Source organism: Leptinotarsa decemlineata, unplaced genomic scaffold, assembly GCF_025532065.1.
Source record: "Leptinotarsa decemlineata unplaced genomic scaffold, Ldec_3_MD MMD2_tig00001064_RagTag_RagTag, whole genome shotgun sequence".
Taxonomy (NCBI): Eukaryota; Metazoa; Arthropoda; class Insecta; order Coleoptera; family Chrysomelidae; genus Leptinotarsa; species Leptinotarsa decemlineata.
The window spans coordinates 14562892-14581469 of NW_027412558.1; the positions used below are offsets into that span (position 1 = coordinate 14562892).

The window sequence follows — 18578 nt, forward strand, 5'->3', positions numbered from 1 at the left end:
TTTTTAAAGACTTGTGTATGAGGTTGGATTATTCCAATCTCTCTGCACACAATTCAAAAGCGTAAATACAGTCGCATAGGTTTCTAGGCAGGTTGATTTCTCTGTCCTGGGTCTGCGACATATACAACGGTGTAAATTAGATTCATAGGGAAGCTGGCATATGCCGTCTGTTTCACTGCGACCTTTGCAGATCGATTGTGAGCTCCTCGGAGCTCTTCATCTACCTTGATTAGCATGATATCTTTAATGAGAGACCAGAGCCTTAATATTGAGAGCTCCTTATCTAGCTTGATATCTTTAATGAGAGACAAATGCCTTGATTTTGGCTAATACCACTACCCTTACAACCTTAGCAGGTCCTCTATGAATTTGGATGAGGGTTCCTCTATGAACTTTTTTGCCTGCCTCATTTCCAGCAGCTTGTTCTACCAATTTAGCGATTTGGCTTGCATCCACGAATTGATATATGTTTATATACTTGTCTTCTCCAGCCCACAAAAGGGTTCTGGACCTTGTGTTCATCATGTCCGGGTATCCAGACTAGGGTAAGCCTATTGTGGGAACCTAGCTCATTGACATTCATTCTCGACTTTTCTGATACATATATCTTCAAGACTATCGGTGATAATTAAAACTTTAATCATACAGTTTTTATGGCTGGAACTTTTTCTTACTCCGACAATTGAGCCAAAACATACCGCTAATCATTTTATTATGTCAATTTCACGTTGTCCATAACTGGACGTTTTAAATTCCCAGATTGATTAGCTTTAGAACGCCTGGACTTGATTTCGTGATGTTTGATTTGTTGGATTTGTCTCTGCTTGGAGTAACAGAATACCTAACTATTGTGCGTGCATGAATGATTGTTATGTCACAATAGAAGCAAAGATAGCAATATCCATCACAGTGTAAAATTTTTCATAACAACACCGTGATGCCATTAGCTTTTTGCGAAATAATCCACTGTGGGTGAAGAGAAAATTGCACGAGAGAAGCACCATGAATATTGTAGTGGCTCTCGAGCAACATGATGACTGTAAATAGTGGAGATCACCATATATGTAGTATGTATCTATAAAATATAGTTTTGTAAAAATCTTTAGTTTTTTGACACAAAATCTAGTGTTGAGCATGAATTGACCTGGCATTACTGACCGTCTTGATATGGTCCCACAACTACAGTATATCTAGGTAAAAGGGTAATATAACTCAGCTAAAAAGTTATATACCTGAATAGGAAAGTTATTGGTTACTTTTCGCTAAAAAATATTCAGTGTTCTGCTAAATATGGCTAAATGGACTATTCGCCAAACTATTACCATGGTTATTGCTGTGGTTGCACATTTACATCACCCACTTCTTTAATCTAGGGATATAAGACATTTGATTTTTTCTGTTGTGAACATCGTTGAAAAAAATTTTTCCAGCCTAAGAAGTAAATACTAAAAACTCTTTTTTGTGCTGTGTCCTTCGAACCGATATATTTTCTTGCGTGACCCTCATGCCACCTATGCGTAATGGCGCAGAAATATCAATCGTGAACTCACACTCCTATCTGTGAATTAAGCGCTACGAGCTTTCATTTATTCATTCCTAGATAAAAAGCAATTCATACAGCAGCAGTATATCTCGATCGGAGTGTCAGCCCGAACACACATTTAACACACATTACCCCTCCCTCGCGCTGCGGCTCCCCCGCATGACGGCGATTATGTTAATTGTTTGTTGTCCCAGTCGATCCGAACCGAAACGTAAACTAGCATGTAAGCGAGCAACGCGCGCTGATTGCGTGGGACACTCGATCGTCGATCTTTTTTTTATTCACCGAGCGCCCGCGATGCCGAGAGAGTTAAAATCGGGCCACTTGTGTGTGTTGCCGCGTTGTGAAGGACTGTTCCGAAGAACGATTCAAGCAGCCACATAGCGAGCAGAACGTTGAACTTGCCGCGCTGTGTACGGCTACGGTATTAAAAGAGGCGGGCGGACGAACTATTACGGCATACGACAACACAAAACAGCCGGTCGGTCGGCGGCGTTGCCACGTCGGAGGGCTTTCCTCGTGAACTTGATGACTCACGATAGGTAGGATTACGTTTTGAGCATGGCATGTTTATGTGTTTTTCGAAGGATTTACTTCTGGTGTAGATCGTGAATGGAGTTATTAGCGTGATGGTGTAAAAACTGTCTTTTTTAACTCGTCATTTCACGTTACTGTGTTTAATTATTTAAACTTGTTGCTGGCTGGCTGTATTGGATTGGAGAGATGTTTCAACAACTGCTGTTGTAAATATTGCGGTGAATCTATGGGTGATTGCGGTGTTGGCAACGTTGCGGGGTAACCCCGAGACAAGTGGAAGCGATATCTCGTCGACTGAGCTTGATCGTTTACAATCGTTTCACTCTCTCTCTTACGGGTTCGCTTGTCTTCTGTTTTTGCTCGGCGGCTCGTCCTTAGAGGCCTTGGGAGCATTTCTGCCAACTTTCGTGCGCGCCAATCTGTTTTGCGTACCTATGGAAGTGAACGTTGAAGCGTTCAGTATTTAATGACCTATTTCGATTCGTTTAGGAAGTCATGTTTTTTGTATACGTGGACGCATTTTTTTCATGGTGATCTGTTGTTTTCGTTGGTTAAAAAGCTTAATTCACTAGTCGCGTGTTGAATTATTTCTTGTCTGAGGAAGTTTGAATGTGCAAGTCGCGAGGTGGCCTTGCGACGTATTGATTAATTCTGTCGTTCAGGTATTTGATGGTGTTTTTATGGCATTATATTCCAACAGTTGTGCAGTTTTTTGTTGTATTCAACAAAAATATTTGTCGCTGACACCGGAACTTCAACACTCTTCTCAACACATTTTTCACATACTAAGTAAGAACTGAGCAACAGGAATGGGCTTCGTTTAAAAAGGTCCTCATATTTATGTCGTTTGACTTCTGAACATATATTTTCATATAGTGCAAAGGTGGTTCATAAAAAGTCGCGTGAACTTGAAGTTTCCCGAAAATTATTGTGAATTTCCTGGAAATTCTTTCGCTACTTTGGAGAAAGTAAATTATAAAAGAGGCTGTTTATTTCAAGGTTTCAGACCCGGCAGGCCAAATACGTCATTTTGACAAAGCTAATATTTTGTTATGTATTTAAGGATATATAGATACTTTCTTTTTTCAAAAAGAAACCCATTTCACAAATATGTTTTGAAGCAATAAGTCGTGAAAAACTTTTCAAATAATTAGGCAAAATAGGAATACAAGGACTATGTCTGGTGTCGCTGGAAAGTTATTTGGGGAAATTGGAATCAGCAGAATTATTTTAGAACATTTAAGACGCTGTATCACAAAATACCATTGCATTGCCTCTTCAGTATATATCTAAACAACTGCTCAGTCCAGGTACTTAGTGTACCTTGTGGTCGTTCATCATGCAAATATTTGAGCAGATCACTTTTAATTCACTAAAATGATTTCCGATCTTGAATCACTTCTAGATATTTCCATGGCCTTACAATCTCAAAACTTTTTTATAATCTGTGGCACATAACCCAACCGGAAATTCATTGTGAATTCTCTATCCAACATGTAAGAACAGCTTGGTATGGGAATACCCATCATGGAAGAATATAAAAATCTGGGCATGAGGATGGACACTCTACTCAGGTGCATCAAATTTGAGATTTTCTTATAGAATATATGGCATCCTCAAACCATTTTGCTTCAAACGAAATATTTTAGAAACGGTTATAACACTTGAACTTCGTAAGAGGCTCACTCTTTTCTGGATTCGTTTGAGATTTGCAACAAAACTTGAAATGAATTACCACATTATATTGAAATAGACGTATCCATATTCACTCAAAAAATGTATACGGAAATAATTCGTGGTAAAAAAAGATTCCCACAATACCACAATCTAGTTATTCAAAGTTTGTACTGTTCCATAAAAAAAAACAATATCTGGCAATAAAAATTCCACAATTCAGTTCAATGGTTAATTTTCGAAAAATGTCCCTTGTTTTCTACATACTTAAGCTTTTTATTATTTTTTCAAAAAATTTTTGTTGAGTATATTTTTGATTTAACGATTTAAATAAAACGGTCAGGATTCTCACATCCATCCAACAAAAAAAGCAATCCAAACAAAGAAAGATGCGTGATCAGAGTATGATCACCACGCACATTTGCATCTGTTAAGTAAAATAAACAAGCCTTCTTACGCTGGCAAATCAGATTCAACTGTAATCGGCTGGCAGAATTCATTGTTACAGTGCGGGAGTCAGTTACGTGGTGTGTACATATACGGTATTTTATATTTTAAAAATCTTAAAATATCAAGTACTGATACGGCTGAAAAAACTGCTAATTTGTGTCCTTAGAGTCCACCTAAAAAAATGCCTATACCCAGAATAGAATTTCGGTCGTTTCTTAGTGCTTCCCTGTACAAGCAGCCTTGTCTGGGAGATCACGTGCACTATGCATGATAATGTTTTGGAGCACTCTGTTGCTCAGATGGGCAGAGTACAATTCTAATCTTGAGCCTTATACTACTTGATATATCTTGTAAATAATTATTATTATTATTATTATTATTATTAAATTGTTGAAAAAAATGTCAAACTAGTCGACAAAGAGGCAACTAACTGGTGTCGATTACGTTTACGGTTTTATTTCCCCGAATGTAGAAACTTTATAGATGTCACATACTTCAACCGAATTTCTTCATTGTTTTGAAATGATGTGGTAACCAGTAACCGTCATGAAAAATTATTGTGAACTGATCCACGACCTACCTTTCTATCGAGGCAAGTCGATTACCATTCGCCGGTTGTGTTTTTAGTGACTTTCACGTTATTAAATTAACTGTACAAGCACGATGTCCGTCCTATGATGTTGGCGAAGAATTAAGATTACCGAGCAATAGAAAACTAGTAATTATGTTTCGAATTACTAACCAGCATCATACAGCCCAACAACAAGAAATCAATAGTCGCAACCTGTTACGGTGGTGTTTCTGTTTTGCAGTTATGTACTGGGATGGGAAAGTACAGTTTCGACTAAAGTTTTATGTACGATAGATCGGTCGCTTTACAATGAATTTGAATTTATATGGCGAATGTGTAATATAGTTATAATACGGAAACTCTTATCGAATTTCGAATATTTTGAAACATTGAAAAAAGTGCAGAAAATCCAATTGCCTTTCCACAATCTGAAAAAAATTTGAATTGAAGTAGATTACTTTATATCTACTGGTGTAGAAAGGGCAAACTTCTAGTTCTGAAAATTCTTCATACTTTCGTATTTTCGTCTTTGTTAATTTTATCTATTTCCACAAAAAATTAGAACCCACAAGTTCAATTGACCCTTATTATCCTCCTGTTTCGTAGGCCAAAATTTGCCTCTTTCCTCAGAATTAAAAAATTCAATATGTATATTTTCCTTCTGAAATTCATCAAAACTTTTAGTATTTTCAAACTTCCTCGACAGATGTTAAAGGAGATTTGAAAAATGATATGTCAAAATCGCTGTTCGATATTTGCAACATTTGTTCCAGATATGTAGGCTGATGCTTTGCGTTATACCTTTCAACATATCATTCATTGGCAGTCATTCTCGTCACCATAGAATATAAATTTGTTCTGACAGTTTTGATTCTGTTTACTGCCTATTTCTGATGTAATATGTGTATTCATTCTCGCGCACTTTTAATGGCCTTGGTGTTTCACTAATATAACTTTTTAATGTATATCGCCTTACTAGATCACTTCGCGTACCGCCCTGTAACGTCCACTTGACTGTGTACTTGACTGTCTCGATACCCTCGCAGTCAGCGTTTGAATATCGTAAACGAACATCGTAGAATTTTCGCCGAAGTTTCACCGACATCGGTAGCGTGACTCTCGCTGCTTCTTGAGCGGCAGGGAACATTGGGTACTCTCACCTACGTCACGTTTGGTTTATGGTTAACAGTGGCGGCCGGCGTTACTTTCTTTCAGCATGATCTACAGCAGTATGCATTGTTTTTATTCATACAAAAGCTTGGAATTCCTAGGTGTTGAAAGATTGGAATTCCTAGGTGTTGTATGTGTTTTTTTTATTTTGTAAGACATTTTAACATATATTGCCAATTCCTTTGATCTTTTCAGCTAGTCCTGGAATAGAAGAAGGTATGTCGGTGGTTGTTGAATTGGTGATTTTTGAAACGGTGGTTATTGCATTGGTGTTTCGGTTTGTGGAGCCATTGGCTTGTTAAATGGCTTTATTTTCCGTTGTATTCACTGTATAATCTACAAAAGAATCTGGATATGCATTCCTTTCAAACTCTTTTATCAGTAACATTTTTTCATCGGAATTTTATACCGATTATTCTATTCGCTTGTTCAAGTTCGCAGATAGTGAAAGCCCTAAGCTACCATTTTTGGTCAATTTCATTTGATTCGTCTGTACTTCATTAACTATTCTGTACAACATATTTTATATTCCATTTTTCAAATCGGATATCTGTCTATTTAAATTTTCCGGCATGCGAACATTAGACAGAGTCATTCGAAATTCGACATTAAAATTCATAATTAGGATATCAAATTAACTTTGTTATGGGAACAATTTATGTAGTATAAGGGAATTGAAACTTTTCAATAATCACGTAGACTGACAAAGGTCTTAAAATCACCTAAATTGTCGACGACTCAGCTATAGCCTGTCCAAAAATGAAACTACAGCAGCATACCTATATATATTAGTGCCATAGGCGTACTGGCATGCAAATCATTTACTACCAACGAATAGAATAAATGAATATACAAAGTAACACGACAAATATGAAAATATGTCGAGTAGTAACCAAGACATTCTCCAACAAATAAATATTTAGTTGAAGGGGATTGAAAACATTGGTTTTTTTGAAGGCGGTATAAACAGGTATTCCTTTGAATTATATCGTCAACAGACACACTGTCCCATCAATAGGGCCGACTTAGCGTTTTCCATAGGAAGAAAATACTATATTATTTTCTGTTGGGAGTTTAAAGGCAATGGTAGAGGGGTTAAGTCTTAGTGATATTCTTCAGTTTACTTCGAGAGCGCATTGAATAAAAAGCTATACAACATGGAAGCTAGTTGTTCGGGAACCGTGAAGCGACCGAAACTGTCAGGAATAAGTATAAATTATAAAACAATTGTTATGAATGTTTATAATTCTTTAAGAATACAATATCCGCCCAAAATAAAATGCAAGGAAGAAGTAGTGCAAAATTGCGCACGTATCACCGGTGTTAATAGATCGACAATTTTTAGAATTCTTAAGGAACTCAACGAAAACAACAGCTTTTTGGAGCCGAAAGTAGCACTGACAGAAAGTATTTGGTTATCAAGTTAGAAGTCAAGAACCCTATTAGGAGAACATTGCACTATTTTTTCATAAAAAACGAAATATCTACATTAAATAAAGTAGGTCAGTTATTCGTGAAGACAGTTTTTTCCTGATTTAAGAAGAACTAGATTATGGAAGATATTACAAAAGCTGAACTTCACTTTTGAAAAACAAGATAGAAAGAGCATGTTAATAGAAAAATCAGAGATTGTAAAATGGAAAAGAAACTATTTAAGGGAAATAGAGAAAGCCAAAACACTGGGTAAATCTATTTTCTATTTGGATGAAACAGGGATCAATGAGAGTCATACCGTGAGGAAGGTTTGACAGGATCAGAACATCAATACCCTAAAGTATGTCTCTCAGTACAGGCGAAGCCGAAACGTCTAAAAATGCAAAATCAAGTGTCTAACCGCGGAGACCTATTCTATTCGTATACTTATCTGGTGATGTTTCGAAGACTTCATCCATCATCATTATGAAAATTACAATCAATTTGATATTATCAGTGTCAATAATAATGATATCAAATTGATTTACATCAAAAAACGAATTATAACCACAAATTGTGATTGATTTTGTGTTTTGATTTAAATAGGTTCCATAAAGAAAATGGATAGTCTTTAAAACGTCACCAGATGATACATATTTATTTTTATATGCAGAAATTTTAAATTCAAGTTACTGCCAAATTGGATTTATTTAAAAAAGTTAGTTTATCAAAATCAGTAATGTTTTGCCCTTTCTACATTTTCCTTCATTTTTAAATTTAATATTCTGATTATTTTATAGATCTGTAGAGGGTAACAATCCTATATAAAAAACTATTTCAAATATAAATTGTCCTTCTCAAAATAAAATATTTAAGCAGAATTGGTTTTCACGATATTTCAATTATCTTCGCATCATACAGAATATATCATTAGAAAATGTATATTAATACCCCCAGTCCGACGCCTATCAATACTATATTTAACGCAACACTGTCGGCCGACTCATTTGATGTAATTTGCCGCTAGTCCTTATTTTAATGGCTCCTTAGTATCGTCCTCAAGGGCCATAGCGGGTGAAAATATCTCAGTGACTTTGGGATGAAGTCCAGTGCCACTTTCTTGGGACGACTATGTTGCTTCCCTTTATGTACCGGCATGTTTGCATTCTTGAAATTTTTTCAACCTCAGAAATTTCTCGATAGACTATATCTCTTTGGAATGTACCGAGTGCAAGGTATCATGAATGTACCGAGTGCAAGGTATCATCCAAATAAGAGCCCTCTTTGTTGAAGAAAAAGATTGCATGTGCATTTTTTAATCGTCCCTATTGACAAAATATCTTCGCGAAAATGACGCACCTGAGGCGGCTCTGAAATCTTGAACTAGAACCGTAATCTGCGCATCAACCGTTCTTATTGTCGAATCTAACTTCCCATACTATTTCCCGGCTCTAGCGATAACACCGGTATGGAAAGGGGAAAGAGGAGCGAGGGACGTGACTGCCTACCCGCCTATTGAATTCTAGAGTCGCTCGTTGCATAAAAATTGTTACGGAGCCGTCGAAAAGTTCAATATTCGCCGATGGAGGTTGCGGCGTTGGCGACGAATAATCGCCAAGAACCAACTCCACGCTGCAGGTTGCCAACCAAACAGATCGAAAGAAAAAAATTGCGTGATTCTCGTTTGCTCGTAGCTGCCGTACGATTTCCATATATGGAGCAATCCGGTTGTCGTGCATGTGCGGCATATTTGAATCCATATTTTTGAGGTGCTTGCTCTGTCGGTTGGCGGTTTTATCAGATTGACCTTTGGTTCGTCGCAATGGTCGACGTATTCGTAACGTGAGTACAATTGGATGTATATACGTCGCCATCCAATTGGTTTTATACTTTTATCACAGAATAGTCAATATTGTGGTTTTATGGTGTTCGGTAAATCGAAGAGGGGCGATGAAAATACCAGACAAATGTGTACGAGCAAAATGAGCAAAATTATAAGGAAGGTTGCCTCTAATTTTCATAAACGAATATCTACAATATTCGTAACGTTTGCCATTGGATACTTTAGAAATAGCGGCAGCTTATAAATCAACGGTAGTTGTTTGATACTGGCAGTTTGAAAAAGGCATGAAGAAATTACTTGGAAGGATTTTGGTGGACAATTTTAAGAAAGGCCTACGTTTGTTCAATTTTTAATATGCAGAATTTCGTTGTGTTCGTACTTCCTCCCGTCCAGTGATTAATCTAGTGGACTCAAACTTATATCTTGTGACTAGAAAGCTTATCGTAAAAAGTATATAGCAGCTGAAAAATACATACACATAAAACATAGAAGTTACGAAGAATATAATAACAGAGATTATTTCAAACAGTCTTTATCATAGGTAATAATGGAAATAATTTCCTCAGAAGTTACCTTTTGTTTTGATAGATTAATTACTGTTAAAATTAGTAATTTTCAAGAAATTAAAAAATAATTTGGGAGATACTATATTCTATTTACCATTACCATCACAATATAATATTCGACATCATCGCTATGTTCACATACAAACTTGAATATGTTGAGGGACTACTTTATATGAATCTCTTTTAGTTTAGAAGAATGTAAAAACAGAAAAAGGTACAAAAGAAGATTACGAGTAACTCATCTCCACCACCAACAGACCTGTTATTTCTGTGAATTTTCATGATATTAGGGAATAATTTGTGAAATCAAAACACACTATTTACCAGTACTGTCACTATCTGATAACCGACAACACTGCGTTGTTCACAAACTTGAAAAAGTTTTGGAGCAAATTAATTTGACCCCTTTGCCATCGCCCATAGCTCAAAAAATTCAATTCGAGAACTGCAGAATCTGAATACAATATTTTTACCGGTGACGAAATGTAGATATATATATATATATATATTTGTATATTCAAATATTTTGAGATGAACCGAATCCCAAACAAAAGTTGTTTGTATACGACTTCGATGGATATATCGCCACCATTCGTTTTGAGAATCAAGGAACTGTTAACAATTCGTTTGTGAAAAAATAATCAAATACAATTTGAAAAAACAACGTAAAACATCGCGACAATATTCATCATGACACGTTTCCACAAAGGAGGAGAAAAATATCGAATTACTGACTCATCAGATGAGATCAGAGCCTGAAAAACAACTCATTCGTGATCCAACACAAATAACTTTTTTTCCTAACAAAAAATACGTGGAAAACAATGTTTATCACGCGAAGGAGCTGTTGAAGCTTTTCAATACCATATTTTTGAAAGATCAATGTCAGAAAGGAAAAATTGTTTCGAGAATTGATTTCAATGCATGCATATGTCCCAATATTATTCTTCTTCAAAAACAATGACAGTTTTTTGTAAAAATTTGAAAGTTGCTACTGATGCTACAGTTTTCGATGAATGCTATGAATGTATATTCACAGCTTCAATTAATGTGAGTATAAATTATGAAAAATAATCGTTTCCAATGACTACCCTGTGGAACACCTGATTTAGCCGCAAAAAAATCTGACTGATGAACATTAACATCTACGCATTCATCTTCATTTTAATGTCGTTCTATGCCAATAGACAATCTTTCAATCAGAAATGTGTGGCTCTTTTTATAAAAAACCGTACTGAAATCTGCATAAGTCAAGTTCACTTGTATCTTATTTATCCACTCTGTTAGAGAAGTCGTATTGTTGTTCTATTACCTTAGTCTTCGTATCGCCTAAAATATCAAAAAATACTTTGGTTTGAAGCAAACAAAGTCAAAATATTACGACTTTTCACAACAAATTTCAGCCGAGAAAAGACAATAGTCGGACGGAGCCAGATCTTGTGAATGAAGGGGTTTTTCGCCTAAATCACGGAAAATGCAAATTGTATGAAAGGTAATTGCCCTATACAGAAACATACCTTTGGGCAACTTTAGCATCTACTCTCCATATTTCTTTGTAGATTGGCCAGTAACATCGAATAGTAATTCCCAGTTATTATTTCCAAGAAAACTGAAAAACTTTTCCAACAAGTTTTAGAACACAAAATGTATATGGTCTTATAGAACCAAAGTGTCTCCATTTCGTCGATTATTGTTTTGTTTCTGAGTTGTAGAAGTGTACCCAAATTTCGATGACAGTAACAACACGGCTTCAAACCGAGCACGGAATGAAAGCAATACTTCTATGCTTGTTCTCTTCTGGTCAACATTCAGACATTTGCTAATCTATTTCGCAGACATTTATATCATGTTAAAATCGTCGTGACCTAAATGTTTAATGGACTCTATCATATGAAATATTCAGTGCCTCAGATATTCGTTTGTTTGCATCGATATTTACGTAGGGAACACAAAACAGAGCTTTCCCGATCAGACTTTATCATCAATGGAAAATTAGTCTCTTCTGAAGATCACAATCCAATTTTACATAATTTCTAATAAAGGAAATAGATCGCCAAACATATTGAGAATTTTCTCGGACAGTCAAGCGCCGTTGGTAGCTCTTGGCTCCTACCGTCAACGTCAATTGGTAGCAAATTGCCAAAAAACAACTCTCCTCGATAGGAAGACTTAACAGATTGTCTTTGGTCTGGATTCCTGGCCATAACTGGCCTGGACGGCAATGAGGCTGCTGACTCCCTTGCAAAGGAAGGTGCTGCAAGCAGCTTCATCGGACCAGAACCTGTCATTGGAATCGCTTTAGGCTTTGCCAAGCAAACATTGAACATCTGAATGGCACAAAGATTTATGGACGTCTGGCAGAATCTTCCACGATTGGCCACTCCAAGGCGTTTATTCACCCTTCGAAGTTTGATACCAAACAGTTGTTGAACTACAGTATATGCGGAGACTTGGACTGTCGGAAGGCAGTGTGTGTCGCCTCTGTTTGGAAAATGAAACAGCAGAGCATATACTTTGTGCCTGTCCCGGGAAACCGAATCAGGTTCTTATAGTTCGTCAGAACCGTACTGTTACCATCTGACCTGAAAGACCACTCGCCATACAAATTAATCGGTTTCGTTACGGAACAGGGTTTATTTGGCCGAGTGTGAATAGGTGTGAGCCACAATAAACCCTTGCGGATTGCGGTGCAGGGTCGAATATACCCACTCATTTTAGACCAAACCTAACCTATATTGTGAATATCTTTGTGAACCTGCTCACCTTTTAACCTCTTTGAAATGCAATTTTGAAATTTTACAATTCGGGTGGACATCCTTTTTGCCAAATTTCATTGCGCAACTCTGGTTAGACTTTGATGTGAACATTTAGACTGACATTTCTAATAAGTTATTCTTTATTGCTACGGTAAGACAACCTTCTGTTTTGCTACGGAACCGATCCGAGGTAACAAACACCAGTACATCATTGTAACTCCATGCATGATGTTTTCGAAAATTCTTTAGGAATACATTGCAATACACTCCCATGCTTATCACCTTCCATCATAGTGAGCAATTTTAGACAACGCGGACGTACTAAACAAACGATTCGTATTTTTACGCCATCTCGTCGAACGAAAATCTATCGATTTCCGTCAGCGGATGTAGTCAGTTTAGGTATTGTATGTGGCCGTAATTTTGCAGCTTTCCATCCTCTCAAAGCTCGTGAGGTTGCCGTGAATCTAGTACCGAGTTTCGGATCAAACGGGACGTCATCTAAAGTGAAAATATCGTTTTTCGCGACAATCGAGTTCGTTGAAAGGAAAAAGTTTTGATGGTTTCGGGCACGTCAGTGAATGATTAAATTATACGATTGGGGTTAGATATTCTCACTGTGTGTTATTAGACGATGCAATATCATTTTAATTCCACGGTTTTCTATCGATGGAGGTAAGTGTGAGTGAGAACGGTTCTTGTGCGGATTCTTCAAATGATTCCAACTATAATAACCAACTTGTTTCAACTATCTATCGAAAATATTCTCATCTCCTGATGATGCTAACTTAATAAGCGAAACGCGCGTCGAGCGAAAGTATTTTTCTGCTGGTGAGAGAAAGGTGTTTTCACTAGATTCCACTAGGTTCTAAGTTGTCTGCCAGTTTGTTTATTATAAATAATAACAGACGTTATCAAATATTTGGACTGTACCTACCGACAAATTCATCTATTACTATTTGTGTGCGTGAAATATTGTGATGTGGTATTGATATGACAAAACTTTTTCCAAGTGAGAAATAGTTCCAATTAAACATCTGATAAATATTTGTCATCCTAGCGAGGACCACTTCGGGAAGGGAAGTTTGTAATGTCCTCCAAAAACACTGGAAGTTGTTTACAGTTGGTGCCAGACGGGGCAGATGTCTATAAACCCCAGTAAAACTGTTAGTTTCCTTCACCAGGGAGAGGAATCTCCCCTTTTCTTCAAAGGTGAGGTTATTTCATTTGCGATGAAGGTGAAATATCTAGATTTTATCCTGAATGTAAAACTCACCTGGAACGCTCTCTTAGAAAAAGTTTTACACGAAGCCCAGACTATTCCCATGACCATAACGAAGGATTTGTAGAATATCTTGGAGCCCCAAACATATGTGATGATTGTCAGACCACCAGGCTAATTGCCTGGTGGCTGAAAGCTTTACAGCAACAGGTATACCTAGCAAACTGTAGAAAAATCAGCGACTAAGGAAATTCTCCATATCTTCTTAGTAAAAAGCTAGATGGGTAGCATACAGAATTTTGGATATTGGCAATCGCATGTGGAGCGTCAGAGACTACTGGCTAACACTGAAAGTCGCAACATTCTGGGAATGTCCTCCGACCTAATGGCTCCAAGTGTCAACTGCCAACTGCCTTATACAGTCCTGTTCTCTAATAGATAGGATTGGATGCTCCGAGAAGAGGAAATATTAATAACAGGTAGCGATTGGTTCACAGATCTGAAACACCTTCATGTACTGGTGCAGGTTTCAACGGTCGCAGACCCAGGACAGAGATATCAATCTATTAAGGGACCTATTCGACTGTGTTTCATGCGAAAATTCACGCTACCTAATGATTTATTTATCCTCATAAGTCAATAAAAATATTCTCGGTAGTTTTGGAAGTTAGGAATTCTTACTGAACAACGTATAACTTGTTAACTATCAAAAAAGACTATTTAATAGGCAGTCTCAACAAATTGTCTCTGGTCTGGATTCCTGGCCATACTGTCCCGGAAGGTAACAAAGCTGTTGACACCTTTGCAAGGAATGACGCTGCGGTTTCATCAGATCAGAACCTGTCCATTCAGAGGCTTATATATCCTTTGAAGTATGTTAACAGGTCACAGTTGCCTGAATCATCATCATGTAAAGAGCTTTAGACTGTCGGAAGGCAGAGCATGCCGTCCCTATTTGGAAAATGTTGAAATAGTAAAGAACTTATTTATTGAACCAAATCAGCTGAAAATAATTTTTATAGTATTTCTTCCAAAAAATTTTTGACGGGATTTTTAAAATTGACTATTAATGAACCGATTGAAATTAATCAGACAGTAAATGTCAAGATACAAGAAATAAAATAAAATAAGGTCGCTTCTCAAAAGATTAATAATAATAATGATATTCCTTTATTTTATCATTTCAATGCACAAAGGTTACATAACTGATTAAAAACGTCAATATTTCAGTTGCATCGTTACATTGAACAAGAGCATGTCAACAATTACAAATTGACATATTCATGAATATATAAAAAACACCAATAATATAGTTTAAAAATAAAAAAAATATTAACATAAATAGAAATCGTCTGTGGAATAACAAAACTTACGAAGTAGGATCTTTTTCAGCCTTGATTGAAAAATATGAACATTGGGGAATAATTTTATATGATCATCAAGTTTATTATAAAGCTTACAACCAAAACAATACAGAAATGTGCGATGATTTCTATGACGGGTGTTATAGCAGTGATTGTTATCTATTGACAACTTATTTTTATTATTATAGATATAAGTGCAAGCTTCCAGTATATATTATAACCTGCAAACTGTTAATACACCAAAAGTTATAAAGTATTGACGACAACTGGTTCTCATATCAATACTTTCCATAATTTGAATTGCGTATTTTTGAAGAATGAAGATCCGATTCATACCGGCACTGTTTCCCCAATTGCAGTGGTCTTTCATATACTTTATGCTGTAACAACTACTTCTCAGCTTATTAGACAATAGTTCTGTATGACTTGCCCATTGCAGATGTTCGTCGAAAATTACTCCCAAAAGTTGCACCTCATCACTACAAGTTACTTGTTTTTCGGTATTTTCGAATAAGAAGGCGATCTTTGTTTGGAGCGCCCTAAAAATATTGTGACCGTTTTGTTGTGATTCAGTAACAGACAAGTCTTTTCAGACCACCGAATGATGTCTTCATTCAGTTTTTCTCAGTAGCATGTCTATGCTTTTTTCAAAAATTAGTAAATTGGTATCGTCTGCATAACACACTATTTTTATATATTGGTTTCTTTCCATTAGACTGATTATATCATTCACAAATATATTAAACAATAAAGGTCCCAATACAGATCCTTTTGGTACACCTTGATTTATTTCACGGTAACTACTCAGAACTTCCATTAAGTCTAACAACCTGACTTCTGTGATTTGAATATGATAATTTTAGCGGTATCCCCCTAACTCCATACGATTCTAACTTACTACATAAAAGCCTATATCATTGACTAAGTCAAAAGCGCTGGAAAAGTCAATGAAAAGACTAAGAGAATATTTTCCCTTATCAAGATTCTGTGCTCATATTTTTACAGAATCCATGTTGATTTCTGGATAACAGTCTCTGACTCCACAATAATGATGAAAGTTGATTAGTGATGACTATTTCAATGAGTTTACAGAGTCTTGACAATAAACTGTTCAACTTGTTCAGATTTTGATAAGCTTTCTGCCGCCAAACATTTGTCCTGATAGTTAATCTTTTTGAAAATAATAATTTGATATCATCTCCCGTTGACGCCAAAAAAGTGGGTGAAATGAAGTATCATCATCATGCTCCTAATGTGTTTTATTAGTAAATTGTTCAAAATTAATACATACTCGTATAATAAAAGTATGGACTTTCATTTAATATCGAAAATATCTGATTGTAAAATTCCACGGCCGAAAAGAACTGTGTCAATGCTATTTTCCAGGTTTGTTGGAGTGATTTTCTTGACGTTTCATCTACCAATGCGGTATTTGTTATCAAGCTCCAACACAGCAGGGATTGACTTAGAATAAGAACATGGTTATCCGCCGGACACGGTTTATTTAGAAGACACCTGAACAAAATAAGACTATAACTGAGACATTAGGTACATGCAGTGTATGTGCCGATTAGTACGGAAAATGAGATTAATGAATACGGTGTTATGAAATGATAGAAGAATGCAATAAACCCGTGAAACATTTTATGGAAACTTGGAATAAATGGTCGAAAAAAATCTGAAATGAAATAATTTCCAACTTTTCATGAATTAATTTCCAAATCTTCAAAACAGAGACTTGTTGGAGAAAGCATTATTGGTTTTGTGTGAAAAATTTCATGAGAAATGAAACTATATCGTATTTTATGGTACCATACAGTACATTTTCAGAGATATTTCAATTTTCATGAAACATATAAAACAGATAACTTTACGAAAGAAAAAAGTGTAGGCGTTTTATAAATAGTTTCATAATGAACATCATTATAAGAATTTATTGTATTACTGATAATTCGATAATTCCGGAAATATTGAGAGTTTTTGTTCCTTCAGATTTGATCGGAGTGTTTATGGCTTGTTCTTCATTATTAAATGAAGCAGCAGAAGTCCAAAAGTCCTGAAACATATGTAGATTTGTAAAATATATCAACAAAAGTCGAAAAGTGGTGGCAACCCTGAATACTTGTCTGCAGCCCCTTCCATCACACCTACTCAATAATAGTTGGATTTCGTTGAACTGCCGGCAGTTTCAATGCCGACCAGCCACCAGAGACCAACGACATCTATCGACAATAGCCGCAAACGCATCCATCCCATATTAGGTAATGAGAATCGGAAGATACATCGCCTCCCTCGCGCCACCCCTTTGCCGTTCCGTCTCCGACACGATTTGAGTCCGTTTTACAGATCGAATCTGCAGCCAACAGCAGCCGACGCCCAGCACAAGGCATCCGAAGAGGAAGAAGGAATGAAATGAAAGGATGAATACCGTGCATGCGACACCTCTCGCCTCTCTCCACCCCGCCGAGGTCCTAGTCCTCATTTCTAAGTCTTAGACCTCGAACATACAACATACTACACTCGTTTGTTTTATATTAAAAGAGAGAAGTCTTGATAATTTGTCGACATGCATTCGGCATTGTTTGCTTTCATTGTATATTTATAGACGGGTGAGGAGAGCTTCTCTATTTCATTGTCTTCAGCATTGTTATTAGTTTTTTAATTATATTTGTTTTTGTTGCAGGTGAGTGTCCCTAAAGAACCTAACGAAACAAAAGAAACCAATCTGAATAATGACGTAAGTAGCACTAGATAGACTTTAAATTTCACAGAACTTCATTATATACAGTTGAATCGTTACACATACGTCATCAATACCTGACGCGATGAAACACATATTAATGTGATGGAAATCCATAACTTATTCTAGTAACAATTTGTTTTCACTGGACAAATCATAAAACCCCAACACGAGTTTCGATTCACATTAGCTTCCTAAGCGTTTTCATATGAAAACGCTTGTATGTCGAATCGGAGATCAATAGTTTAACTCAGAAACTTGAAAACGTGTTTCGAACGAGAAAGCTAATCAAAACTCAGCCATTTTTTCTCTTTGCTGTTATCAGAAAATTCACTTTATTCCTATACTCTGTTTCCTAGTGAGAAGTAATTAATGCTCATAAATGCAAAACGCTAACGAATACAATTTTGTGATTTCGTTATGATTTGCCACAGAGCTATGGGCGGGTTTTCAATTCTTTACCGGATCCAACCTATTTTTGCATTGAACAACATATCGTGTTTTACCTGCAGTGGCATGCCTATGGGTATTTAATAAAAAATACTTGATAAAACTAATAACTATGTTTATTCATATACAGTTAATGTTGTTATAACATTTTAATTTAGAATATTTACATAATAATAAATAGGTATACCTATTTAAGAAAATATTAAATACAAGCAAATATTTTCGTGTTTAATCATTTGATAAAAATTCGATGAATCTTCGTTGAATGTTATAGTTAAA

At 36.2% G+C, this 18578-nt stretch overlaps 1 protein-coding gene across 25 annotated transcripts in view; it reads left to right on the plus strand.

The window, feature by feature from the left end:
* Tlk (Tousled-like kinase) overlaps positions 1-18578 on the plus strand; it is a 298447-nt gene that overhangs the window by 195480 nt on the left and 84389 nt on the right. For 10 of the 25 annotated variants that reach the window (XM_074175729.1, XM_074175730.1, XM_074175731.1 and 7 more), the window contains one exon: positions 17793-17846. The exons of 12 other annotated variants lie outside the window; for them this stretch is intronic. In XM_074175729.1, coding sequence (XP_074031830.1) covers positions 17793-17846 — 54 coding nt within the window. Of the gene's footprint in view, positions 1-1795; positions 2086-13177; positions 13199-17792; positions 17847-18578 lie in introns of those variants that run through there. 3 more of the 25 variants (XM_074175748.1, XM_023157827.2, XM_023157821.2) reach the window with 3 other exon arrangements.